At 40.2% G+C, this 27,844-nt stretch overlaps 2 protein-coding genes across 2 annotated transcripts; one reads left to right on the top strand and one right to left on the bottom strand.

The window, feature by feature from the left end:
• On the top strand, positions 1-27,687 carry LOC132174322 (E4 SUMO-protein ligase PIAL2). The gene is made up of 16 exons (XM_059585996.2): positions 1-291; positions 2,131-2,203; positions 6,890-6,955; positions 13,274-13,339; positions 13,433-13,515; positions 14,234-14,285; positions 14,363-14,434; positions 19,148-19,215; positions 19,300-19,348; positions 19,472-19,556; positions 19,636-19,737; positions 19,901-19,952; positions 21,499-21,550; positions 25,302-25,418; positions 25,516-26,385; positions 26,696-27,687. The coding sequence occupies exons 1-16, from the start codon at positions 155-157 to the stop codon at positions 27,362-27,364; spliced, it is 2,613 nt and encodes an 870-aa protein (XP_059441979.2). The 5' UTR covers positions 1-154; the 3' UTR covers positions 27,365-27,687.
• Positions 3,271-4,149, bottom strand: LOC148586805 (uncharacterized). The gene has a single exon (XM_088514093.1). It carries the CDS (start codon positions 4,147-4,149, stop codon positions 3,271-3,273), a length of 879 nt encoding a protein of 292 aa, XP_088370219.1.
• Positions 27,688-27,844: the final 157 nt, after the last annotated feature.

Raw genomic sequence — 27,844 nt, 5'->3', positions numbered from 1 at the left:
GGGAGTAAACTCTGGTAGTAAAACGACAGAAACTAGTTGGGTGTCTTGGGGACGAAGTCTCCGCCATTTCGCTAGAACGGACGGGAACTTGCCGGGACGAAGCCTCTGTATCTCCTCATATATAAAAAAGAAAAACAGAATATTCAGTAACGAGATGGGCGGCGCAAGTTACTCGTCAGTTGTGAATTCGTTACGAATCTCCTCCTTGGCCCAGCGATTGGCCGTGCTCCTCCGCCGCGGCAACCGTGCCGACGACTCGGAGCTCTACTACGTCTTGTTGTTCCTCGCCAGGTTTTTTCTTTTTTTTTTTTTTTTTTTTTTTAATGGAAATAGTAACTTTTTTCGGTGTACTATCTCTGTTTGGGAATTTTTTTTTTTAGCTTTTCACCGTCTGGTGTTGCAAATTGGATATGTGCGTGCATAGTTAGTTTATTAGGCCTTGTTTGGTTGCACAGGAAATTTGGTAGTCAGTGGATTCGGATTATTTTACCTTGTAGCTTTTGTTGAGGGTGCTTGTTTGAATGAAGTTGGTGATTGAGGATGTGTACGGAAGACGATATTGTATCTTGCTTCACACTTAATAACAAACGGGAAAAGAAACGAAAAAGATTGTATCTTGGTGTGTGATGAAGGGGCTTGGAGGCAGGTTTAGGCCTCCAAAGGTTAAGGCCGGTTGTGGCAAAAGACAAAGGGAGAAGAAAAGGTTAGTTGGATTGAAATGGACTGGCTTCCTGACCCCCAGTACCAGCCCCATCTGGCTGGTAACCGATTGCTACCTGTTGGTATGGCCAGCGTCGAGCAGGGTGGCCACTTCATAAGATAAATGGTAAGGGTGAGACCACATCAAACTTTCCCTCAAGAACCCCACTTGGATAGGACCAACACTAGTTTATGACCTTTCTTACCTAGATTAGTCAGTCCCACCGAAGAATCAAAGGTTTGTTCACAATGTGCCACAACTTTGACTCCAAAACTTCATCCCGAGTCCTCTCATCTGCAAACCAGAAAATATACATTCTGTTGTCCATCAGAAAAAATATCCACCATTCCACATTACTGCCACATAGAATCTACCGCCTTCTTTACAAGGGAATAAGGTAAAGGTTTATCAAGAAATTGTCTAACTAGACTTGGCAGCCACTTGAAAATACCATCCTCAATCGCATCTATGGGCGGTTTAACCACAATTTTCCCGTCAACTTCCTCCAGCTCAAACTACTTCTAAGTTCCCATTCATTTTTCACTTTTGAATAGATCATGCCAATTCTTCATCTAAGTATTCAAATTCTGCACAACCTCTTCCTTCTTTGCCTCATCCGTTGTCTTCAACATTGATGCTACATATTGATTGCCTTCATCCTGCTTTTTCCCTCCATTTTCTCCGCTACACTCCCCAAGCTTGAAACTCTATGTTTTACTCTGTTTTCCATCACTGTAGCAGAGCTCATTCCCTTCCTCCACACCAACAACCTCTTCCTCCTCCATACCACCTTCAACCATATCCACAGACTCCATCTCTAAACTATCCGAAGGAATTTGAGAATTCACTTTTGCCAATAGCTTGACATTCTTCCCCTTACCTCATCCTCTCCCGGATCTCCTTGCCATAACACCCTATCTCACTAGAAGATGCTAACAAAAAATTGGACCAGCGTTAGTCGCTGGCAAGATCGCAACCGGAGCCATGCACCGATGACCGTCTAAGAACCTCATGCGTGTGGAAGTGCACGCGCTACCAATAGGCTTCCACACCAAACCAAACATCCTAAGGTTTTTTAACTGCTTCAGAGCAGAATAGCAAAACCCCCTCATTTTTTTAGTAAACTTTGACAGCACTCTTGATAGGTCTTCATTTTATTTTTATATTATTTTCTTTGTTTCATACACTATTTTGCTTGTGTCCAAAAATGTTCATTGTGCAATATTGTTATCTCATCTTCATTGACTGCATCTTGCCTTTTTCTCTATCCCATGGGCTCTAAAATTATGGTTGCTCTTCTTGTGAGTGGTATGCTTGTCATTATGAGTTGGAGCTATTATCAATGTTATACACATCATCATCATCATCATCAACCTTATTAGTGGTATTGTTATTGTTGTACTTGACTAGATTTACTTTGACAAAAACAGGGACATTGATTATGCAGTTGCAAATGATGAGGTCCCACCCGTAGCTCAAGATTTGCCTCTTTTGTTCAAGCAGGTGATTTTTGTCTTCCTATTGGATGTCAAATTCTTAATTTTGTCGTCTTTTACCTGTTTTTGGTCCTTTGGAGGCCTGTTATGCCTATGGACTACATAGCCAAACATGACAAATTACAGGCATTGGTGTTTGTGGAATTGTATAATCTGCAAGTGTGGGAAGAACAACCTATATGTGATATATAATCAGATTTTCTTGACTTCTTTTGCTTACCTGCGATTGACGCCTTGAGGTTTCCGCACCAATGGCTAAAACCAGTTGGTTAGCTGGAGATAGTGATAGTCAGAAGAAAATTTAGAATGTCCTGGTCACTCATTTGGTAGATGTTTAATAGAGTTATTTCTTTTCTAATCTGTTCTAATTTGCAGTTTATTCTCTCCCTTTCACCGTTAAGAAGCACAACTGCTGTGAAGAAAATAATGCCATGTTCAAATATGTGAATGGTGTTAAATAATTTGCTAATGGAATTCAATCCTTGCCTTTTAGGATGTACAGCAAGTGAATCATGTCATCTCTAAATGGATTATAATATTTATGCTATGCATATTGTATGTGTCAGAATTATTGACATTCAATATCTATTATTTAGTGTGAAATTTGGTGAGTTACTGATGACTAAGTGGTAATCATGGTACTTATAAAATCTATTCTTTAGCTTCTGTATTATTCGTCTCTTTTCCTTATTCCCTAGTGACATAGCGGAAGACTAAGGTAACTAATCAAAGAGCAGTGTCTTTGATTCTGTAAGGAGAAGCGTCTTCGTCTTCTACCCAAAAAGATAAAAACAAGCCCGCAGACTAAAAGAAAGATAAAACTCCGCAGAGTATTTGAGAGAGAATTCTCTGATTTGATAATAATTCAATGAGTTCAGTTTTACATAATAAGCAAGCGTATTTATAGAAGATAAATACTTGTAGAGAAAGTAAACCTACTTCTAGTAGAGAAAGTAAATCTAATCCTAGTAGGAAAGTAAACATAATCCTGATAACAATAATAAACCTAATCCTCATAAGGAAAGAAAAAGAATTAAAGCAAATCTAACCCTATTAAGGAAAGGAAATAAAATTCTAATAAAATAAAATAAAATAAAATCCTACTATAAAATTGACAATCAACGGGAATTGTGAGAATCTTTCCTTTTGTACTTCCATTTGTCTGAAAGCGGGTAAAATTCTGATCAAGCGGCGTTGCTCCAATATTATTTTTGATATTTTATTTATTTTCGTTTTTACCGAAAATAAAGGTAAATATCGTTCTACATCAGACACCCCCACTTGAAAAAAACTCGTCCTCAAGTTTTCTTTGGAACATAGCACGAACGGCTCCTCTGAAGAAAGGTACTTGGAGAAATCTACATAGATAGCATCAAGACACGATCTTTCCTTTTCGTCTTCTTCCACAAAAATTTCTCCAACGATTTCTTCTTTGATGTAATCTTCAACTTTACAGTTTTCTTCTAAGGAATTACCAATTTTCGTTGTGATCGTGATGAGTTGTACCTGTGATGTAGGATGTGGTGGTTGTTCTTCTACTGGTGTAGTCGTTGGAGCAAATATTTGTTGCTCCACAAATTGTTCCTCTAATGGCAACTCCAAATTAACAGCATCAACATCCTTTTCACCATAATTAATATTTTCTTCATAGACGGAGCGCCTATTTGGAGATTTATGAATATGGCTATGGACATGTCGAATGTGGCTTACGTCATCATCAAGGAATCTGTCAACATAAGGATACTGAATGGGTTTCCTTTGGATCCCATAGTCATCCTGGGTATCCCTGTGCTTCCAAAGGGCACGCATTTGCATGCGTTCAAATGTCTCCCACGATTGCTGCATCTCCTGTTGCACCGTCTGTCGAAACTCCTGAAATTCGACTCTTGAAACAACATCTCTTTCACGAACGTCGCCATTATAAAAGTTGTTGTTGTAGTATAAGTTGGCCATCGAATCTGGATAATGCCGGTTCGGATACCCTATGAATTTGGCTTTCAAAGAGTCCCTCCCCTACAAGGGGCGTTGTTGGAGAAGTTTGTCACCGTTGCGCTAATTGGCCATGATTAGGATAAAGCCTGCTTTGATACCAACTGACGTAGCGGAAGACTAAGGTAACTAATCAAAGAGTAACGTCTTTGATTCTGCAAGGAGAAGCGTCTTTGTCTTCTACCCAAAAAGATAAAAACAAGCCCGCATGCTAAAAGAGATAAAATTCCGCAGAGTATTTGAGAGAGAATTCTCTGATTTGATAATAATTCAGTGAGTACAGTTTTACATAATAAGCAAACGTATTTATAGAAGATAAATACTTGTAGAGAAAGTAAACATACTTTTAGTAGAGAAAGTAAATCTAATCCTAGTAGGAAAGTAAACATAATCCTGATAACAATAGTAAACCTAATCCTAATAAGGAAAGGAAAATAATTAAAGCAAATCTAACCCTATTAAGGACAGAAAATAAAGTCCTAATAAAATAAAATAAAATAAAATCATAATATAAAATTGACAATTAGCGGGAATCGTGACAACCTTTCCTTTTGTACTTTCATTGTCTAAAAGCGGGTAAAATTCTGATCAAGCGGCGTTGCTCAAATATTATTTTTGATATTTTCCTTATTTTCGTTTTTACCGAAAATAAAGGTAAATATCGTCCTACATCACCTAGGGAGTGGCCAATAGGCTTGAGAGACTTTAGAGGGATTTTTTATGGGGTGGTATTGAGGATGAGTTTCAATCCCACTTGGTGAATTGGGCAAATATTTGCACTTTGATAAAATTAGGTGGTTTGAGAGTTAGAAATCTGATTCAGTTCAATCAAGCCTTTTGTGGGAAGTGGTTGTGGCGGTATGCTATGGATAGAGAGGCATTAGGGAGATTGGTGATAGAGAGTAAATATGATAGTATAAGGGGAGGTTGGTGCTCTAAGGAGGTAACGTCAGCATTTGGAGTGGGAGTTTGGAAACATTTTTTTTTATTTTTTTTGATAAGTAATAACCAATCTTATTATAGTTTGGAAACATATTAGAAGGGGTTGGGATAAGTTTTCCATCTTTGTTAGATTTGAGGTGGGGGTTAGGTCAAGATTAGTTTTTGGCATGATGTTTGGTGTGGAGATAGTCCATTGAAGATATCTTATTCGGATTTGTTTAGTATTGCTCAGAGAAAGGATGCATGGGTGGTGGATAACATGTAGTTTCAAGAGGGGATTATTCATTGGAATGTAATTTTTACTAGACCAATTCAAGATTGGGAGGTGGAGGTGGTAGTGTCATTCTTTCAGAGGTTATCTTCTTTTCAACTACGACAAGGAGAGGAGGATAGAATAGGATGGAGTCCTTCCAAAAGGAGCAAGTTTGAACTGAACTTATCAAGTATTGACTAGCCTGAATGGATATATATATATATTTTCCCATTTTTGGTGTGTTCTCTTGTATACTTTTTGTGTATTTAGGGGTGCCTACGTTTTTTCAATAAGATTTGCTTGATTACTTATAAAAAAAAAGGAGATAAATATAAAAAAGCCCCATGAACTAACGACCGTTTTTGAAAGAGCCCCAAAAGTGATACATCAAACTACCAAGGTGTTCCAAAAAGACCATTTTTCTGTCATTCTTCCTAAAATACCCATATTTTCTTAAAAACTGAAATAAACTTTTTTTTTAATTTTTTTTAATTTTTTTATGTTTATGTTTAGAAAAGAAAAAAAAAAAAAAAAACCAAGGGGTGCCTCCTATGAGCCACCTCACACCACACCCATTTGGGGGTGGCTCAGGGCCACTCCCAACCCATAGGGATGGCTCGAGGGCCACCCCCTCCATCTTCATTTGGGTTGCCAATCCACCCCATGAGGGGTGGATCGGCCATCCTTTGAGTTCCCTATTTTATTTTTATTTTTTTTAATCTTAGATTTTTAAATTAATTTTAATTTTTGTTTTAAGAAAGTAGGGGTATTTTAGGAAGAATGACAAAAAATGACCTTTTTAGCACACCTGGGTAGTTTGATGTATCCTTTAGCATACTTGTCACTTTATGAGGCTATTTAAAAAAAGGTTGTTAGTTCAGGGGGGATTTTTTATATTTATCCAAAAAAAAAAGAATTTGGCCATCATAGTTTGCTTATTTCTAGTTTTGCAGATTTTTTGAATTTTTGTTCTTCTTTCTCTTCAAATTAAGGGTTCTATTGTATACTTCCTGTGTATTAAGATTGGTGCTTAATTAATGATAATGAATTTACTTGCAATATATATATATATTACACATTTCCTCTAGAATGAATGTAGGGAATGGTTGCAAACAATTTCTTGAAGCCCCTCCCATGGTGAAGCCGAGTCTTACCCGATCTGTGTGGGGGGCGCCTTGCATGGGTTAGGATTTGCTCTACAAGGGTGGGTACATGAAGTGATCCTGCCTTGGGGGGCTCTTTGTCATCAAACAAGAATAGTCAACAAATGAATCATTGCATGCCTTAGAATAGTCTTAGTAAACCCCCAACCATCTTAAATCACCTTGCCCTCGGGCCTCAAGAATGAATGCTCTCCTAGGCATTGCAAACTGAAAAACATCCCCTAGGGTCACGTTTTTGTGTCTATTGAGGATTATTAACACATTGTTTCTCTTTGTTTGTTTATCTATGAAATTTTATATTCGAAAACATGGTGGTGTTCTTATATTTTAATGTGATGGTGTGTAGGCATGCACGATTAGAAATGATCCCCTATTAGAGGCGGCTACCATGGTGCTTATGGTCTCTGTGAAGGTAAGAGTTAAATGCAGCCGTTGATCGCTAATTTGAATTTTCAGTAATGATTTTGATCTCTTTAGTCCCTCACAATGCTTTGCATGTTGGAAACAATTTCAATGTTTGGAGTGGATTGTTTTTTTATGAGGCATCTTTTACATTTTTGCAAAAATGGACATGCTTAGTTATTTTTTGACTTGTAAGGAGTGATGTGGGATATTTTGCTCTATGATGTACAGGATGGGAATTTTAAGAATGTTTGGATAAAGTAATTGTGACTTTTCTTGGATAGAATGAAACATTCATATTATTAGTAGGTTTTCCTTGTGCTTGTGGTTCACTTCTTCAAATCTTCTTTCTAATTAGGTGTTCCACTTGTATACAAGAACCTATGTACCTGAGTTGCGCATTTTGCACTTTTTAATGATATTTCGATTATTTATCAACAAAAAAATTGTTGTTTAATATAGATCCTTTAGGATTCTAGCTTAATATATTAGGGTTTTTCAGTGGGACCAAACCATAATCCTGGATTTAATGTTTCCCATTTGTTGTTTGCGGATGATGCCCTGATATTCTGTGGGGTGAATGAAGAACAACTTCGTGACTTGCATTGTCTTTTTATACACTTTGCAGTGGTTTCAGGGTTAAAGATTAATTTGCTAAAGTCAGAAATTGTTCCAATTAGTGAGGTGGAGGATATAGATATGCTAGCGAGTATTTTTGGGTAGGGTGGCAGGGTTACCTATGAAGTATTTGGGTCTTCCTTTGGGGGCGCGTTACAAGTCGACCACCATTTGGAATGGTATAGTTGAGACAATGGAAAGGAGATTGGCGGGTTGGAAGAGGATGTATTTATCAAAGGGCGGGAGGGTAACGTTGATTAAAAGCACTTTGTCTAATCTACCTATTTCTTGTCTTTATTCCCCACCCTGTGGCATACAGATTAGAGAAGTTGCAAAGAGATTTCTTATGGGGTGGTATCGATGAGGAGTCTAAGTTCTATTTAGTGAAATGGTCTCAAATTTGCTTTCCCATGCAAGCTGGTGGTTTGGGAATTCGGAACTTGCTAATTTTTAATAAAGCTCTATTGGGTAAATGGCTACGGCATTATGCTACAGAGAGGAAAGCATTTTGGAGGATGGCTGTAGAAGTAAAATATTGGTGCATGAATGGCGGTTGGTGTACTAAGGTGGGGGAGGGTCCTTTTGGTGTTGGAGTGTGGAAACATATTAGGAGAGGGTATCTATTAGATTTGAAGTAGGAGATGGTTCTCATATTAGGTTTTGGCATGATACTTGGTGTGGGGATCACTCTCTGACGGTAGCATTCCTTGATTTATTTCGTATTGCGAGAAATAAGGAGGCCTGGGTTAGGGATAATATGCAGATTTCTAATGGTGTTATCCATTGGAATGTATCTTTTTTACGAGAGTCCCAGGATTGGGAGGTAGAGAGGGTGTTGGCTTTTTTTGGGAAACTGTATGCTTTCCGACGACGGCTAGGGGAGGTGCTGAGGTGGACACCTTCAAAGATAGATTTTTGAGGTGCTGTCTTTTTATCATGTGCTTTCTTATTCAGGGATGGATTCTTTGGGGTCCTTTTCTTTCCTGTGGAGGAGTATATGGAGAGTTAAAGTTCCATTGAGAGTGAGTTTCTTTGTGTGGACGGCTACTCTTGGTAAGATTTTGACTATGGATAATCTTCGTAAGAGAGAATTGATAGTGGTGGACTGGTGTAGATTTATAAGCGTGTTAGCAAGGTGAAAGAGGTAATTGTTCAGTAAAGGAGGTGTGGAGAATAATCCCACTGTGTCTATGTGGACTATTTGGAAAGAGAGGAATGCACGTTGTTTTGAAGATCAAGAAAAGACGATGGATGAGCTCAAAAAGATGTTTATCAAGATGCTTTTCTATGGGGCGGGAGCTTTAAATATTTCACAATTTTCTACTATGTCTCAATTTGTGGCTTTTTTGTTCTTCATTTTACCTTTAGTGGGGCTTTTCTTTGTATACATTTTATGTACTAGGGTTGCGCCCCTTTGCACTTTTCAATGAATCGCTTATTTATTTATTTTTTTTGATAAGTAATAATGATATAAAAAGCGCAGAGGGGCGCAACCCACATACACGGGAAGTATAAAAGAGAGCGCCTAAGAGGGAAAAAAATGAAAGAGGAAATCAGAGAAACTGATCCCTATAGGAGCAAGCCAAGCGGCTGTCCAGGAATACAAAGTAAAGAAGAAGAAATGGGTCAATTCCTTTATGGTCCTAGTGGAGTTCTCAAAGCATCTAGCATTCCTTTCATTCCAAATATACCACATAAGATACAGAGGGATCATCTTCCACACTACCGCACTTCGGGACCGACCTCCCGACCACCAGCAATCGAACAAGCCCCTCACCTTGCAAGGCATGACCCAATGCAACCCAAAACGATCAAAAATAGTATGCCAAAGAATGCTCGCTGTCTCGCAATGGAGAAGAAGATGATCGACTGACTCTCCATCCTTCTTGCACATACAACACCACTCCACTATCACAAAGTTTCTCTACCGTAAGGTGTCGTGAGTCAAAATCTTGTCTAAGGCCGCGGTCCGCCCAAAAAAAGCCACTCGCATAGGCACCTTAGTACGCCAAATGCTCTTCCAAGGAAACACCTCACGATCTAAATTAGACAAGGCCTTGAAAAGTGACTTAACCTCGAACTTGCCTTTCTTAGACGATGACCATCGAATACGATCCTCAGAACCTGTGGATATCTTGCAAGAGTACAACCGATCCAAGAAAGCAGAAATCAAATCCATCTCCCAGTCCTGTACGGGCCGCACAAAAATGACATTCCACTCGACCACCCCACTCCTCCACATGAAGTTATCCTTCACCCAAGCTTCTTTATGTCTGGCAATGTTGAACAAGGACGGGAAAGCATGCTTCAAAGCGGAATCCCCACACCAAATATCATGCCAAAAACGAACTTTCGAACCCACCCCCACCTCAAAACGGATGCCTTTGGCAAAAAAATCCCAATCTTGACGAATGTGTTTCCATAAGCCCACACCATGGGAACCCGAGACCTTCTTTGTGCACCACCCACCATCCTGATCTCCATACTTAGATTTGATAACCTTATACCATAGAGCCTCACTCTCATTCGCATACCTCCAAAGCCATTTTCCTAAGAGAGCTTGATTAAACTGATGCAACTTTCGAATGCCAAGCCCGCCGTACCGAAGGGGACGACAGACTTGATTCCAATTGACAAGATGCATCTTAGGCTCGTCTCCCATCCCTCCCCATAAGAAATCTCTTTGAACTTTCTCCAGTCTTTTGGCTACACTCATAGGGATCGGAAACAGAGACAAAAAGTAAGTCAGTAGATTAGAGAGCGTACTCTTAATGAGGGTTAAACGACCTCCTTTAGAGAGATACATTCTCTTCCAACCTGCCATCTGACGCTCCATCTTTTCGATCACATCATTCCACATAGCTGTATCCTTATGCGCCGCCCCAAGAGGGAGACCCAAATACTTCATAGGCAAATCGGCAACACTACACCCAAGGATATCTGCTAAACCCTCAATGTTCTCCACCTCCCCAATAGCCACAATTTTAGACTTTCCAAGATTCACTCTCAAGCCCGAAACAGCTTCAAAACACAAAAGAATGAGCCGCACATACCGGATTTGCTCGATCGAAGCTTCACAAAAAATCAATGTGTCATCAGCAAATAAAGAGTGAGAGACCACCAACTCCGATAAAACCCTATTTCCCACCGAGAAGCCAGACAAAAAGCCTAAGTCAACCGTCGCATTCACCATCTTACTCAATGCCTCCATAACAAGCACAAAAAGTAACGGAGAAAGCGGGTCCCCTTGCCTAATTCCCCTCGAGCTATTAAAGAAGCCTTCCGGAGAACCATTCACAAGAATGGAAAATCTGACCGACGTAATGCACCACTCTATCCAAGCCCTCCACCTCTCGCCAAAACCACATCTATGCAGCAAATACAACACAAAGTCCCAATTAACATGGTCGTAGGCCTTCTCCAAATCTAATTTGCAAAGAACACCTGGCACCCCTGACTTCATACAACTATCCACACATTCATTTGCAATAAGAACCGAATCTAGGATTTGACGACCCCCAATAAAAGCATTTTGAGAGTAGGATATGATCTTACCCAACACAGTTCTCATCCTGTTGGCAAGAACCTTAGATACAATTTTGTACACCCCTCCCACCAAGCTAATGGGCCGAAAGTCCTTCATCTCCACCGCTTCCGCCTTTTTTGGGATCAAGGAAATAAAAGTTGCATTCAAGCTTTTCTCTAGCTGTCGTCTACAATGGAACTCGGCAAAAACAGCCATAACATCATTCTTAACAACACCCCAACAAGCTTGAAAAAAAAGCCATGGAGAAGCCATCCGGACCCGGAGCCTTATCACCATCCATACCTTTAACCACCTCCCAAACTTCCTTTTCCTCGAAATCTCTTTCTAACCACCTTTTATCCTCCTCATCAATGGACAAAAAAGGCTGGTTGTCCATTCTAGGTCGCCACGTGCTTTGTTCCGAATATAAGCTTTTATAATACCTCACAATGTGGTCTTTTACCTTAGCCGGATCATCGGATAAAACGCCATTAATACGAAGCACTTCCACACGATTGTACCTGCGATGAGAGTTAGCCATTTTATGAAAGAAACGAGTATTGCGGTCCCCCTCCTTGAGCCACAAAACTCTCGATTTTTGGCGCCAATGAATTTCTTCACACAATAAGGTGTTCTCCAAATCTTTCACCATATCCGCCTTTTGGGCCTTCTCCTCTTGGGCTAAGCCCCTTACCTCTGCCAACTCATCCAACTCCTGAATACCTCCCAACAACTCCTTTTTCTTCCTCCCAATGTCCCCAAACACCTCCTCATTCCACTTTTTCAAATCCATTTTAAGGGATTTCAACTTCTTAGCTAGCACAAAACTAGGTAAACCCTCCACCGAATAAGACCCCCACCAAGACCTAACCTTGTCAACAAAACCTTCAGCTTTAAGCCACATATTTTCAAATCTAAAGCATTTATTACCTCCGCAAGGAGCCCCGCAATCCAATAGTAAAGGGAAGTGATCGGAAATCAAGCGCTGAAGTCTTCTTTGTGACACTGCAGGGAAATGATCTTCCCAATCCGAGGATATCAAGAATCGGTCAATCCTAGACCAACTCTCATTTTCTTGATTATTAGACCACGTAAATTGACCCCCCATCATGGGCATGTCCACCAAGTTGTTCTCTGAAATGAAGTCCGAAAAATCCATCATGCAAGTGGAATAGTAAGAAACACTGGAACGCTCACTAGGAAACCGAACAATATTAAAATCCCCTCCAAGACACCAAGGAACCTCCCACACATTCATCAAACCCGCCAATTCTTCCCAAAGGGCCCTTCTTTCCCCATCATCATTCGGACCATACACTCCCCCAAAAGCCCACTTCCAATTGTCCTCCACATTTTGAAAAGAGCATGCCAAGGAGAAAAGCCCCACACAATCCTCCTTACACTCCACCACCCTTTTATCCCACATCAATAAAATCCCCCCTGACAAACCATTAGACCCTTTAAACTTCCATCCCACATGTTGACCTCCCCAAAGACTATGAACCACCTCTCGGGAAATAACCTCCATCTTAGTCTCAATTAAACACACAATATCTACACTCCATTCTTTCAAAAGACCCCTAATACGCAACCTTTTCTTGAGGGCATTCAACCCTCTCACATTCCATGCTACGATGTTAAGCTTCATTGATCCACCAATGTGCCCCTCTCACACTCCTTGAGCTCCTTAATTCCTGCTGGGGCTGGAACATAGGCAGAGATGCCTCCCAAAACAGAATCACCCTGCATTCTAGAAACTTCAATAGAGTTGAATAAAAGCTCCAAATCCCCTTTCTTCCCTCCATCAGTTATGCCAATTTTAGGGCAAAAATTAAGACAATTATTAACTACCCAGCTGGAAGAAATCCTCCCTGGCCCCAAGTCCTCCAACCCAGCTGTCTCTGAGGTACTATCCTCTTCCAAACCAGAACCAGGGCCAATAGGCACCATTACCGGCATACATTCCACTCCTTTCTCTCCAACAAGAACCTGCTGACTCAGACTGCTTGTCTCCTCCCGACAAAACTCCTCGCTTATTTATAAAAGAAAAAAAATATTTTTTTGTTTCTCCCTTTTTGCCTTGAGAGATGTCTTTAGGAATGTTAGGTAAATAGTATCCATTCAAAATTCTGTGGGTGTTCTCTTACAATTTTTTCCTCATGAGTTTTTTTTTTTTGGTGGCAGAATGCTTGTAAGATTGGGTGGTTCTTAGAAAAGGAGACTGAAGAACTTTTCACACTCGCTAATGAGGTTTGCTATCAAATGTTGTTCTTATAATGTATATTCAGTTTATGGCTTTTTGTCATATTATCTCTAGCTAATAGTTTTCTTTCTGATCTACAGATATGGAGAAGCTTCTCCAGTCCGGGTGATATTAACACCGAACCCAGTAATTCTCTTTCTGCTATTAGTATAATTATGGAGAGGTAGGAACATGCTTTGCACTGCACAAATACTTACTGTATATATAATGTGACTATAAAGTTTTATGGCAACAATTATTAGTACACTCCAATTTAAGCTTTCATTTTAAAATTATGGTATGATACTTGAAGCTGAAGCCCCAAAATGGAACCATACTGAGTAATTTGAGATTTGAGTTTTACTTGGAATTGGTAGAGTTTTTCCACTTAAGGAATGACAAAGAAGATATACACTTCTTTAGTTACCCTTTTATGTCTAAGCAATTACTGCCGTATATAAATACTGACATCTTTGGCTCATAAGAGTAGGGATCCCTTTTCTTTTTTTTAAACGATGATCGTGCTGGTGCTAGCATGAACATGCTTTTCAGATTATATTAATAGGGTCTGACTAAGGTGATGTGGGTGAACGTAAAACCCAAGTCAGACCATGAGTTTGGTCAGTAAGGATGTTATTGTGACTTTGTTTTACTCAAGTTACACACAGTTTTCTATATAATATTGATATTAGTATCTGATTTATATTGATTTTAACTCTTATGTCGACCAAATGGATGTTGCGGGGAATTCCAACTGAAAAGTTGTAAGGTAGGCCAAGATTCGAAAGTTGATTTCTTAACTGGACCACTCGTTAGAATGTGTTGACATGGTAGGATATTGAGTCATTGTGATTTCTTAATTGGGTGATTAATGTTCTCTGTGTGTGTGAGTGTGTCTGCAGGTTCTACCCACGAATGAAGATGGGCAATATACTTGCTTCTCTTGAAGTCAAGGTGGCTCCTTTTCCCTAAGCTTGATTTTTTATTATAATTTTGAAGCATTTTCTAATATATTTTTGTTTTCATTGTAGCCTGGATATGGGGCATACATGATTGATATCCATATTTTAAAGAATATGCCACATTCGCCCAAAGAAAAAATTGTAAGCATCTGCTGAATTAATCTGAATTAGGCGGCAATACAATTTTTCTTTTCCAAATTTTTTTATTCACACACATTGGGTGCACCTTATAAGTCTAGTTGTATATGGAGCAGCATTGTAGAAAAAATGAAGAGGCGGTTGGCTGGTTGGAAGAGGCTCTATTTTTCAAAGGGACGTAGGCTGACCCTGATCAAAAAGTACTTTGTCCAATTTGCCCACATATTATTTGTTGTTGTTTCTTATTCCAATAGCATTGAGAAACTTCAGCGAGATTTTTTTATGGGGAAGTATCAATAAAGAGTTTAAGTTCCATTTACTTATTTGGTCAGAGATTTGTTCTCCGAAGCAAACTGGTGGACTGGGGGTAAGAAACTTGATTTAGCTTAGGCTCCGTTTCTTTCGCCGTAAAATGGTTTCCAGAAAATGATTTCCGCATTTTGCGGTGTTTACTGCGACATAAAATAGTGGTCAACGGAAAATATTTTTCTTTTGACCAAAAATTCTTCTTTAATTTTCGGAAAATGGCATCTCATTCTCAAATCGACGGACGAGGCCAACTTGCCGAGACTTGACCAGGATCTGCCCGGGACTTGACTGAGACTCGCCCAAGACCCTTTTGGGACCCTACCGGGACCTATTCGGGATCCAACTGGACCTGAACGGGAACCGCCTGGACCTACCTAGGACCGGCTGGGACTTGATCAGGACTCGCCCAGGACCCGCCTAGGACTACACTAGAACTCGCCCAAGACCCGATCGGGACCCGCCCGGATCTGCCCAGGACTTGCCCGGGACTTGACCAAGACCCACCCCGCACTTGACTGAGACCTAACGAGACCTGTCCGGGACCCCACCGAGACCTAATCGGGACCCGACCGGACCTGCTCGGGACTTGACCAGGACTCGCCGGGACCTCGAGACTAGACCTGGACTCACTCGGTACCCCTTTGGACCTGCCCGAGAGCCGCCCGGGACTTGAACAGGACCCTTCTGGGACCTAACCGGACCCGCCCAGACCTGCCATGACCTGCTCGAGACTCGCCCGGGACTTGATTGGGACCCAACCGGGACTTGATCGAGACTCGCCCAGGACCTACCTTGGACTCGTCGGAAAATATTTTCATTGAAAAATATTTTCGGGGGAAAACATTTTCAGGTATTTGGCATGTACGGAAAATCAGGCGAATCCCGGTCAGGTCCCCAATGTTTTCAGCAGAAAACATTTTCCGATATTTGGTGTACGCAAAATCATATTAAACACTAAATTACGAAAATGTCCCTGTTGGGTCTTGGGCGGGTCCTACCAAGGTCTCAGGCTGATCCCGATGGAGTCCTGATAGGGTCTAGGTGGGGTTCGGGCGGGTCTTGGGTGAGTCCTAGTGGGGTCCTTGCGAGACTCGGTTCGGACACCTCTAAAACTTGGTCGGGGCATTTTCGTAATTTAGAGTTTAATATGATTTAATGAAAAAATATATATAAAAAAAAAATTGATTTTCCGTGCGTGCGGTAAACACCGTAAAATGTTTTCGGCAGAAAACATTTTCAGGAAAAATGACTTCCCTTAAAATATTTTCCGACGGAAACCATTTTATATCAAAAGAAACGGAGCCTTAATGAAACATTGTTGGGTAAGTGGTTATGGCTTTATTTTACGGAGAGGGAGGCTTTGTGGAGATTGGTGGTGGAAACAAATTATGATAGTAGGAACGAAGGTTGGCACTAAGAAGGTAGAGGAATCCTTTGAAGTTGGAGTATGGAAATATATTAGGAGGGGGTGGAGATATTTTTTGAGATTGGCCAGATATGAAGTGGGAGATGGAACTAAGCTTAGGTAATGGTATGATTTATGGTGCGTGGATCAACCACTAAAAAAATCTTTTCCCGAGTTGTTTAGTATAGCTTGTTGTAAAGGGGCGTAGGTTGCGGATAATGTGCAGGTTTTGAATGGGAATCTCCAGTGGAACTTATCTTTTATTAGATCCGTACAAGATTGGGAAGTGGATTGCATGATTGGATTTTATGATTTGTTGTATTCTCTCTAATTGAGACAAGGTGGTGAGGATCGTATATGGTGGAATCCTTCAAATAGGAGGAAGTTTGAAGTAAGGTCATTTTATCAAGAATTATCTAGATCGGGGGGTTAATCTTTTCCTTGGAAGAGTATTTGGAGAGTACAAGTTCCATTGAGAGTGAGTTCCTTTGTGTGGATGGTGGGTCTTGGAAAGATTCTCATATTGGATAACTTGAGGAAGAGAAAACTAATAGTGGTGGACTGGTGTTGCATGTGTAAAAGGAGTGGAGAATCTATAGATCATCATCTTCTCCTTTGTGAAGTGGCAAGAGAATTTTGGAGAGTGATTTTTTGCCTTTTCAGAGTTGAATGGGTTATGCCTAGAAGGGTTATAGAGTTGTTAGATTGTTGGCTGGGTCAGGTTGGAAGTTGTTCAAATTTAGCTGTTTGGAGGATGTCCGTTTTATGCTTAATGTGGCATGTTTGGAGAGAGCGAAATGCAAGATGTTTTGAAGACAGTGGGATGGTGGTGGAAGAGCTCAAGAACATAATGGTCAAAACGCTTTATATATGGACAAGGGTGTATAGATTTTCTCACTTTTCTAATTTTACTAAGTTTGTGGATTTCTATTCTTCTGTATATCGTTAGGGGAGTTTTTTTTCTCTTGTATATATTTTGTGTACTAGGGTTGCCCGCTTTGCGTTTTTAATGAATGGCATTACTTATCAATTTTTTTTTTCTTCACCCCATTGTTGACTGGAATTTGTTGAACACCCCCACCCCCACCCCCAAAATGGTGTCATTTCTCTGTTTGAAACAAATTGAGTTGAATCCCACACTGTATCTTTTATGTATGTGTTTGTTATGTCTGTTATTACCCTGATCTATTTCTATATGTGGTCTAATATTTGTCAACATGCATGACAACTTGACTTTTGTGTACTATTCTAGCTTTTTACATTGGCAATGTCCATACATTTGGATTCAATCTGTGGATTTGTGCTAGTATTTCTTTTTGGGATAAATGCAGAAGTGGTCCTTGTGGTTGGCCTAAATTACAAATTACTCCATGTGGTATAAAAAATAATTTATAGGTCCCTATAGTTGGCCTAAATTACAAATCACTTTCTATGGTATAAAAAATAATTTATAAGTCCTCAAGGTATGCCTAAATAACAATTTATTCTTTGAAATCAATTTTTGTTAAGTAAATTAACAAAATCTGTCACTTTACCACGTCATACCCTATAAAAATGCGATACATGTTATTACTAATTTATGACTTTCAAAAATGACAATTAGGATTTTTCACATCATTTTATGACGCCATCTAAGATTACACATCAGCTTTCATTCAACGTTATACTATTACAGTAAATTAACCAAATCTCTTATATCTCCAAAATTTTACCACGTGCGTAACCCTCCCTCATCTTCATCTTCATTAGCCGCTTCACAAAATGTGACCGTCAACTTCTCGCAAAATGCTCCCAAATCGTGGCGAGAAAGATGAAAATGAGGGAGGGTTATGAACGGGGAGTAAAATTTTGGGAATAAAAGATATTAAGTTAATTTAATGTAACAGTATGACATGACAAAGTAACTGATTCTATTAAGTTACTTAGTGGAAATTGATTTTAAGGAGTAAACTGTTATTTTGGCATACCCTGAGGACCTATAAATTATTTTTCATACCACATGGCGTGATTTGTAATTTAGGCCAACTACAGGAACCTATAAATTATTTGTTATACCACAGGAATTGATTTGTAATTTAGGTCAACCACATGGACCAATTTTGCATTTATCCCTTTCTTTTTTGATAAGTAATAAGAGATTTTATTAAAAAAGCGTAAGGCACTCCTAGGTACACATGAAGTATACATAGGAAAACCAAAGCTAACCCACAAAAGACCCCCAAAAGAGGAGCCTAAATCCCAAAAAATGCCCTAGACCCACACATCAGACCCTTAAAACCCCAAAAGAACCCGAAACCCGCAAAACAGTCCAGCCTTTACCTTGACTAGAGCCATTGCCTCTAGCATCAAAATTGATGGAGCAGTCTAAATTTTTGAGCTCCCTCATCCCCTTAGTTTTTGAAATAGAAACCCCATCTTCAAGACACCGATCCTCTTCAATAACCAAGAAAAATCTTAAGTCTTTTCTCGTCACCCTCGACAACCCCAAATAGGGAGCGGCACTCATCACACCACACGCGGCTCCCGGGCCCTTATCAGTCCCCACCAAATGTGTGGCCGCCACAACCTCGACAATCAACTTCTTGTTCATCTTCTTATAAAGCTGTGCACCTATATCGTCCTTTACCTTCTGAAAATATTTCGGCTGTGACTAGGGGAATCGGAAGGATAAATAGGAGCCCCACAATCCGACATCACAGGAAGAGATAGACAAAGTCTCTCACCCAGCTCAGTCGCCCCTGAGCATGGATCTGGTGTCAGCAAAGGCTGGACCACTATATTTGCTGTTGGTGGGACCCATTTTCTGGGAAGGACCTGAGCAGTCTTCCTCAGAAGCCATAGTCAACAAAGATACCATCTTCACCATGTTTTTTCTATATGTGCTTGTTTTTTTCTTTTCTTTTTCCCCATTTAGTATGTTTTTTCGTATTATCATGAATTTGGAAAACTTCTTTATAGTCATTTTTAAATTTTGTAATTGTTGCATTATGTTTTGCTTGCAGTGGTTATTTGTAGCACAAACAGATAACATAGAGACATCTGCATGCATTATAAGTCCTCCCAAAGTGAAGTATGACTTATTTTTTCCTTTTTGTTTTTAATATACTAGAGTTATTATCTATTTATTCTGAAAAATTATTTTTAAATTCTGTAGCTTTCTTCTGAATGGAAATCCCGTAGACAGAAGGACCAATGTTCTAATGGTTTGTGCAATTCCATTTACTTTGTGGATAACTTTATGCATATGCAGCATTTGGTGCTGATTGTAGCATAGGCTTGATCTGATAACTCATATCTCTGCTTGTGTTCATTTACCCCTTTATCAGGAAACTGGACCACAGTTTCCAACAAATGTGACTCCAATTCTTAAATATGGAACAAATCTTCTTCAAGCTGTAGGCCAGTTTAATGGTAAGCTTGAACACAAATCTTTTTTTGTCTAAAGTGTGATACTCATCCAGCTCTAACAGAAATTCTCATCATTGTTAAGGTCATTATGTTATTGTTGTTGCCTTCATGAGTGTGATTTCATCATCTGAAACTCCGGTGCTACATGATTATGTTCTGCCTGTTGTAGCTGCAGTTGATTCAGGTATTCCTAAAATATAGAAGTAGAGACATTTTGCTTTATTAATTTTGTGTTTCTAGTAGTTTCACAAAATTTATTGATTTGCGCCATGTTGAACTTCTTTCCTTGACACTATATTGATCTTTATTGCATGATTATCTCCTTTCTCTGTTTTTTTGGATGTTAGATCCTGACATAGTTGAGGGACCATCGCGAATATCACTTCATTGCCCAATAAGGTATACCATATTAGTTGCTTAGAACTTGATGTTTTACTACTTTTTGGAGCTCTTCATTTTATTCCCGTTTGTATAAGAATATGAACAAATAGGGAAATTATAGACATATGAACAAACAAAAAGGTACTTATCTTGTTTGCATGTTGTTAATATACTAATTACTGAGGAGATAGAACTTTGTAAACACAGTGATAAGAGTTGGGAGATGGCTCCTAGATCAGATTCTAGGATGATGTGTGGTGTGGTGAGATGGCCCTTAAGGAAGCATTTTAGGAGTCATTTAACATTGCTTGTGTGAAGGATGCTTCTATTGTAGTTCATTTGGATCTTTCTAGTGGTTCCCTTTAGTAGAATGTAAGCTTTATTAGAGCAGCTCATGATTGAGAGGTAGATATTTTGGCTTCTTTCTTCAATTTGTTGTATTCCTATAGATTGAGACGGGAAATGGAAGACAAGCTTTGGTGGGCTCATTCAAAAAAAAGGGAGGTTCGATGTTAGCTCATTTTACAGGGTCCTTGCATGTATTGATGGCATTCCTTTTTCTCAGAATAGTATTTGGCAAACCAAGGTATCTCTGAGAGGCTTTTTTTTTTCGCTTGGTTGGCCGCGCTAGAAAAGATTCTTACTATGGATAATGTGAGGAAGTGATTTGTCATTATGGTGGGTTGGTGATGTATGTGCAAGAGGATTTGGGAGTATTCAGACCATCTTCTTCTCTATCGTGAGGTTGCTTGTGCCTTATGGAATGGTTTCTTTAGTCGCTTGTCGTCTTGGGTTATGCCTAGTCGAGTGGTTGATTTGTTTGCTTGCTGGTGGACGGGTTGTAGGTCTTAGAGTGCTGTAGTGTGGAAGATAGTGCCCTCTTGCCTGTTGTGGTGGCTTTGGAGGGAAAGAAACGACCGAAATTTCGAGGACCGAGAGAGAATGTTGGAGGAGCTTAAATCCTTTTTTTTTGGGGGTTCTTTTTATACTTGGACAGCTGCGTTTTAGCTCATTTGGTGATTAGTTTTAATGATTTTCTTCTTCTTCTTTCTTCTTATAGGTAGACGTTTCCCTTGTATACTTCTTGTGTACCTGGATTGTGCTATGTGCTGTTAATGACATTTTGATTACTTATATAAAAACAAACTATGATATAAAGGGAGGGCAATCTAATAGAGGGTGAGTAATGGGGAGGGGCTCTATCAATTCTTTATGAAACCTAGGATAATGTCATGGAATGTTAGAGGGCTGAATGAGAAGGAAAAAAGATTGAGGATTAGAAGTCTTCTAAGAGATTGGAAGGCTAACGTTGTTTGTTTACAGGAGACAAAATTGTAGTATATTTCTAGGGAGATGATTCATAGTTTATGGGGGTGCTAACATGTGGATTGGACATATTTGGGGTCGAGAGGGACATTAGGTAGGACTTTGTTAATGTGGGATAGGTGGGCGGTGAAGAAGATAGTGTGGGTAATTTTTCAGTGGCTTGTTTCTTTAGAAGTGTAGGAACAATAGTTTATTGATATTCTGCTAATTGATCCATCTTGCTTTTCATCCCAAACAGCTATACGCGAATCAAGACTCCTGTCAAAGGACATTCGTGCAAACATCTTCAGGTGAGTGCCCCGTTTTGTTTTAACATACCATATAGAGAAGTGATGTCCATATGGGGAGATTTGGACCATATATGTATGTATGTGTGTTTCACTTTTTGGATATGTTAAATTGCATTTGATACGATAAACTATAAGGCTGTGTGCAATGTCCCCTGTTAGAAGAGTTATTAGTGTTAGTAAGTCATTAGGGTTTGAGGGTAGTTTGGTCATTGTGATATTTCCCCAATTCTATATATTAGGATGTTTGTATTAGGTTAACTAAAAGCTGAATAATACAATCAGCCTTATCTTCTCCCTCTAATCTTCTTGCTGCAATCCTATTAACATGGTATCAAAGCCTTAGGGTTTAGACCCTTGTTCCTTTGTTTGTAGTCTTAGTTTTTCACTATTTTTTGTTTTTGTTTTGGTTTGTGTTCTTCTGGTGGCAGCACCACCCACACAGGTAGTGCCTTGAAAGATGTTGTCCGTGGTTGAGTTTGAAAAAAAAAAAAAAAGTTTGTCGTGTTCTTTCACGGTGGTTTTTTGTGGTGTTTCCTACTAGTTTTCTAAGTTTATGGTGGCGGTTCATGAGGGGCTGTTAGAAGGTTTCAATGTCAATAATTCTACTCTCTCATCTTCTGTTTACCGATGACATGTTGATTTTTTGCAATGTTATGCCCGGCCAGTTGCGTTATTTGCGGAGTGTGTTTTTGCTTTTTGAAGCTGCTTCCGGTTTGAAAGTTAACTTGGCTCAGTCGGTGTTAATCCCGATGGGGAGTGTGGAGCAAGTTGGAATGCTAGCCGGTATTTTAGGATGCGGGGTTGCTATTTTGCCAGTGAAGTAGCTTGGTCTTCCGTTGGGGGCCTCCTGTAAGGCCAAGCATATTTGGGATGGAGTTATTAAGAAACTAGAGCATCGATTGGCCAGTTGGAAAATGATGTAATTGTCGAAGGGCGGTAGGGTCACCCTTATCTAGAGCACCCTTGCTAATCTGCCCACTTATTACTTGTCTCTTTTTCCTATCCTGGTGAGTGTTGCTAAGCACATCGAGAAGTTACTATGCAATTTTTTATGGGGCGGGATAGGTGAAGAGTTCAAGTACCACTTGGTGAAATGGTTGAAGGTTTGCACTCCGATTAAGGAGCGAAGGTTGGGTATTAGAGATATAAAGGTGTTTAACAGCGCTCTTTTAGAGAAATGGTTGTGGTGCTATGGAACGGAGAGAGATGCTTGGTGGAGAGTGGTGGTAAACTCGAAGTTCGGAAGCTTATGGGGTGGGTGGTGTTCTATGGAGCCTAGAGGAGCTTTTGGGGTGGGCTTGTGGAAGAATATCAGGAAAGGGTGGGATACTTTCCAAGGCCTTACAAGACTTGTGGTGGGGGATGGGACTCGGATTAGCTTTTGGCATGATTTGTGGTGTGGAGATATGGTTCTCAAGGTAGCTTGTGCGAAGGATGCCTCAATTGCGGAGCTCTTCAAAAAGAGGTATTTTCCAGGTTAAGTCCCTCTTTTACTCCTTAGCTTGCACCGAAGGGAGGAGACTTGGAAGAGTGTGTGGCGGACGCAGGCTCCTCTGAGGGCGATGTTCTTTTCATAGTTGGCGGCTCTAGGCAAAATTCTAACCTTAGACAACCTCAGGAAGAGGCATGTTATTGTGATGAATAGATGTTGCATGTGTAAGGGAAGTAAGGAGACGGTGGACCATCTTCTTCTTCATTGCGAGGTAGCTTCTGCTTTGTGGAGTACTATTTTTGGTCGTTTCGGAATGTCTTGGGTGATGCCTAGACAGGTTTCGAGTTGTTTGCCAGTTGGTGGTCTGCTAGGAGGAAGGGTAGTGCAGCGATTTGGAAGATGGTGTCTACTTGCCTTTTTTGGTGTATATGGAGGGAGAGGAATAATAGGTGCTTTGAGGACTTGGAGAGGTCCACGGAGGACATTTTATCCTCATGTTTTCACACTTTGTATCTTTGGACTATAGCTTTTGTGTCCCTGTTGTCGATTAGCTTTGATGATTTCTATGTTTGCTTTTCTCTTTCTAGTTAGGTGATCCCTGTTATATACTTCCTGTGTACTTTGGGGCGTCTTACGCTTTTAATAAGACTGGTTATTACTTATCAAAAAAACGTTTTCTAAGTTTTTGGTATTTCTGTTATGTTTGGTTCCATCTGTGGTGGTCGGCGTGGTCTATGGTGGTTGGTGTAAGGTGGCCGGTGTGTTGCAGTGGCCATTGAAAAAAAAAAAAAAAAAAATCTGTTAGCGTCGGTGTGGTCTGTGTTGTTGAAAAGTTGCTCTGTGGTCGTCGATTGATTTTGTGGCTGCTGTGTTTTAAGTCGTAGGCGTGTTCTGTCTGTCTTGGTGAAGTTCCAGTGAGCTCCGGCGAAGGTTCCTGTTTGATTTTTCAGTAGTATTTCGACTTGGTTTTGGTGTCTATGGCGTGTTCTGCCTGTATCCTACTAGTTCGGACAAGACTTGTTGGTTGATCACGTGAAATGTGATCGTTGTTAGTTGTTGAGATTTGACCGGGGGGCCTTGGTGTTTTGCGGTGAGATCCGACTGGCCTTGGTGTTTTGCGGTGGTTTCCAACCAGTTGTTGTTGTCCGGCAGGATTTTTCCGGCCTTGGTGTTTTGCGGAGAGATCTTACCGGCCTTAGTGTTGTGCGGTGAGATCTGATCTACCCTTGGTGTTTTGCGGTGAGATCCGACCAGCCTTGGTGTTTTGCGATGGGTTCTGACCGGTCCTTGTTGTTTTCCGGCAAGATCTTATTGGCCTTGATGTTTTTTGGTGAGATCCGACTGCCTGTTGCAACTTCCGACGAGTTTTTGACCGGCGTCGAAGTTTTAGCAAATTTTCTTATTATTTTTATGGGTATTTGTATTGTGTGCTCCAAGTTGTTTTAGCTTGAGGGGGAGTGTTAGAGTATGTTTTTATGTGTTTTTCGTTTGCTTGTTTCTTCCAAGCTGAATTTATATGATTTATATGATCCAGCTTGAGGGAGTGTTAGAAGAGTTATTAGGGTTAATAAGTCATTAGGGTTTGAGGGTAGTTTGGTCATTGTGATATTTCCCTAATCCTATATATTAGGATGTTTGTATTAGGTTAACTACAAGCTGAATAATACAATCAGCCTCCTCTTCTCCCTCTAATCTTCTTGCTGCAATCCTATTAACACTAAACCTTAAATTTAAGCATTCAACCTCCAAAACTATTTGGTTGATACTGCCAAAATTTCTTCATCTTTTGTTATACCTAATGATGCATGACAGTCTTTGAAACATTGGGACTAACAGAGGTCTTGCTTGGACGCTGGTGAGAATGAAGTGGAAAGGATTTAGAAAAGAGGAGAAGAAGCTTAAAGAGATTGCTGAGAATTTTAGCAAGTAAGAAGGGAAAAAAGAACTGCTGAGAATTCAGTAAGAGGAAAGGAATTAATAGTTTGTGGGAGACGATGCAAATAACCTTATAGTTTAGGGGGAGAAAGTACAATGAACCCTTATATGCATATACACACACATATACAATGATTTTATCCATGTTTACAGTATGCCATATATAGTTTGTAACAAACTGGGGGGACATGTAAACATGTTCCTGGATCTGCATATGCGTCTGCTTCCATTGCCTTCAAACTCATTTGATGTATAAAATTGTGCTGCTTTTTTGTGCACGAAGAGATATGGCTTTTCCATTTCTTATTTTGTTTAGTCTTCATTATCATTGCATCATTATTGTTGTTGTTATTGTTGTTGTTCTCTTACTTTTGCTTGCTGTAGTGCTTCGACTTCAGTAACTATCTTGATATAAATTCAAGAAGACCATCCTGGCGCTGCCCACATTGTAATCAGTATGTCTGCTACTTGGACATTTGTCTTGATCAGAATATGGCGAAGGCAAGTAGTTATGGGTTTCCACTTTCAGTGTGGTTTTTCGTTTTCTTTTTTTCTTTTTTCTTTTTCTCATTGATTAAGCATTTCATCTTCTTCCCAGGTCCTAAGAGAGGTGGGAGAGAATGTTGATGAAGTGATTATCTCTGCAGATGGATCATGGAAGGCTATAATGGGAAGTGATGACCATGTAGATCAGGCACATGATGAAAATGCCTATTGCCAGAAAGAAAAGATTGAAGGGCTAGAATCTAGCCGAGTCTCAACTTCCCTTCCCAATGTTTTGGATCTTACTGAGGATAATGATGAGATGGAAGCAATGAGCAGCTGTGAAACTGAAGACAGGAAACCTTTCCAGGCTAGTCTTCCATTTGCTACAAATTTAACTTTGCCACCAGAATTGAACCCAACAAGTGGAGCTTGTCGTAATATTGCTAGTCAACTAGAGGATGCCTTTTGGTCTGGAGTTTATTTGAATTACGGGTCCATGAATGCCAGTGCTAGGTCAAATGCCCAAAGAGTTGGTAGTATCTCTGAGCCTATCCATGCCAATCTTATGCAGCCTCCTGTGTTGACTGATGCTGTTTCTCCTGCACTTAATCAAGAAGCTGAGGGGCGTGGGAATACTAATTTCACCACCCCCATAATGCAAAGTCAAAATTCGCCGAACGATTTTCAGTTACAACAGTCACAATATGTAAATTCTGTTGTCAACAACGAATATGAGAGGTTTTCAACAATAAGCAGACCTGTGAGCAGGACTCCAATAGCGGTTCAAGCCCTGCCAGCCCAGTCTATGGCACCAAATCCACAACAAAGACCAAGGAATAATTTGAATTCTTTGACTCCAAATGGTTCCTCGATTTCTTCTCAGGTTACCCGTTCTGTGGCACCCACTACAAACGCTTTCAATGCCATATGTAGTGACATGGAAAGGCAGCAGCAGCTTAGAGCACACGAGATTCCACCTCAGGTGTCCGAGATTCATTCATCTTCATTGTTGGAATTAAATTACAGTGAACTTTATTTGTGTTCTTTGTCCTTTTAATTAGGCGGGTGGTTACCAGTATTAAAACAAGTTGGAAATCCCGGAGCACCAATTGACTTAATCTTGGTATAAGATTTCCAATTTGTTTTAATCGTGTATAATATTTTTTCTGTTGGGTCCTTGCCTTTGATTTTTTTTTTTTTTTCTTGGTGTTTGTTCACAGACATACTCTGTCGGTAAAAATTTTCTGCATTTTGTCTTAACTTCATGTTGTTGCTTCTCATGAAACCCACAGAATCAGGATCACCAAGATGGTTTGTTCATGTCAGCGCCAAGTCAATTGCAGGGTCCTTACAGACCATCTCCTCGGCGTTTAACTGATTTCCAAATTTCACACCTGCATCAAACTTTTAACCCAAGGATGCCGCAGCCAGTGGGTCAATCTTCAAGACCATCTACACACCTCCCACAAACCCATATCCAGCAAGGTGGCACACAAGTGGGAATCAGTCATGCAGCCGGTAGTACCAGTAACCAACAGGCCAGCTCGCTTGCTCAGCGACCTGCTGTCCAGATTGGTAGACAGGCACCATCTATGCCAGTCGTAAATCATACATCTAGAACTGGGCACTCTTTGGCAATGAACACTGATGGGATCAGAGATGGAATGTGGGAGCAGAGAGGGAATATGGGAGGAGCGTCACAAGCAGTTCCAAGTGCTGATGGTTTGCTGGACTCAACGTCAGAGCAGAATTGGCGGCCTTCAGGTCGAATGCGTGGAAGCCTGTCAGGTCAGGCTTATTCTGCTGCTCTTAGCCGATTCATGATTCAGCCAACCGAAACAGCTCAAACTGCAAGACCACCGACTAATCTGGCTCCAGTATCTAGCATTCCACCGCAGCTGCAGGCGTTCATTGCAAATAGTAGAAATGCCGGCAGTCCTCAAACACCTAATACCCAATGATAGACCCAGCTGCTATGAGTTGTGGTCCAAATATTCTGAGGTTGTACTATAATATGCCATAACCAATTTTGTATCCCACTGTCGGCTTATAAAGCTGGTAAGTATTTGAGAATTTTTTGAGTGTAGCTTTTGAATGTATATATTTGTAGAAAAAACAGAAAAAAGAAGGGAATCTGTTTACCTTCTTTATCCTGACAATATACTTTGCAGTTAAGCCTCACATTTTAATAGGACCAAGTACATTTTGTTACATACTGGTATTAGTAATGCTAGCATATATGGCAGCTTATGCTGCTGGAATTGATATAGCAGTCATTGATATGGCCTTTTGTTCTTTAAGCATCCAATAGAACCCTTTTTTGGGGTAACTAGTAGAACCCAGCCACTGTGTGTGTGTTTTTTTTTTTTTTAGGGGGGGGGGTGGGGGGGGGGGCGCTTTTTCACCTCCCTAATTTTACTTATTGGCTAAGCTGCACTAAT

Source organism: Corylus avellana, chromosome 3, assembly GCF_965113065.1.
Source record: "Corylus avellana chromosome 3, dhCorAvel1.hap1.2, whole genome shotgun sequence".
NCBI lineage: Eukaryota > Viridiplantae > Streptophyta > Magnoliopsida > Fagales > Betulaceae > Corylus > Corylus avellana.
Note: the sequence above shows the minus strand (reverse complement) of the source record. Positions and strands in the feature narration are given on the sequence as shown.

Excerpts from the sequence above, each read along its gene's own strand:
- LOC148586805 (XM_088514093.1), bottom strand. The coding sequence starts at position 4,149 with ATGGCCAACTTATACTACAACAACAACTTTTATAATGGCGACGTTCGT.
- LOC132174322 (XM_059585996.2), top strand. The coding sequence starts at position 155 with ATGGGCGGCGCAAGTTACTCGTCAGTTGTGAATTCGTTACGAATCTCC. Across the intron at positions 19,557-19,635 it reads AGCTGTAGGCCAGTTTAATG|GTCATTATGTTATTGTTGTT; the intron begins GTAAGCTTGAAC and ends ATCATTGTTAAG. Across the intron at positions 26,386-26,695 it reads CACACGAGATTCCACCTCAG|AATCAGGATCACCAAGATGG; the intron begins GTGTCCGAGATT and ends TGAAACCCACAG.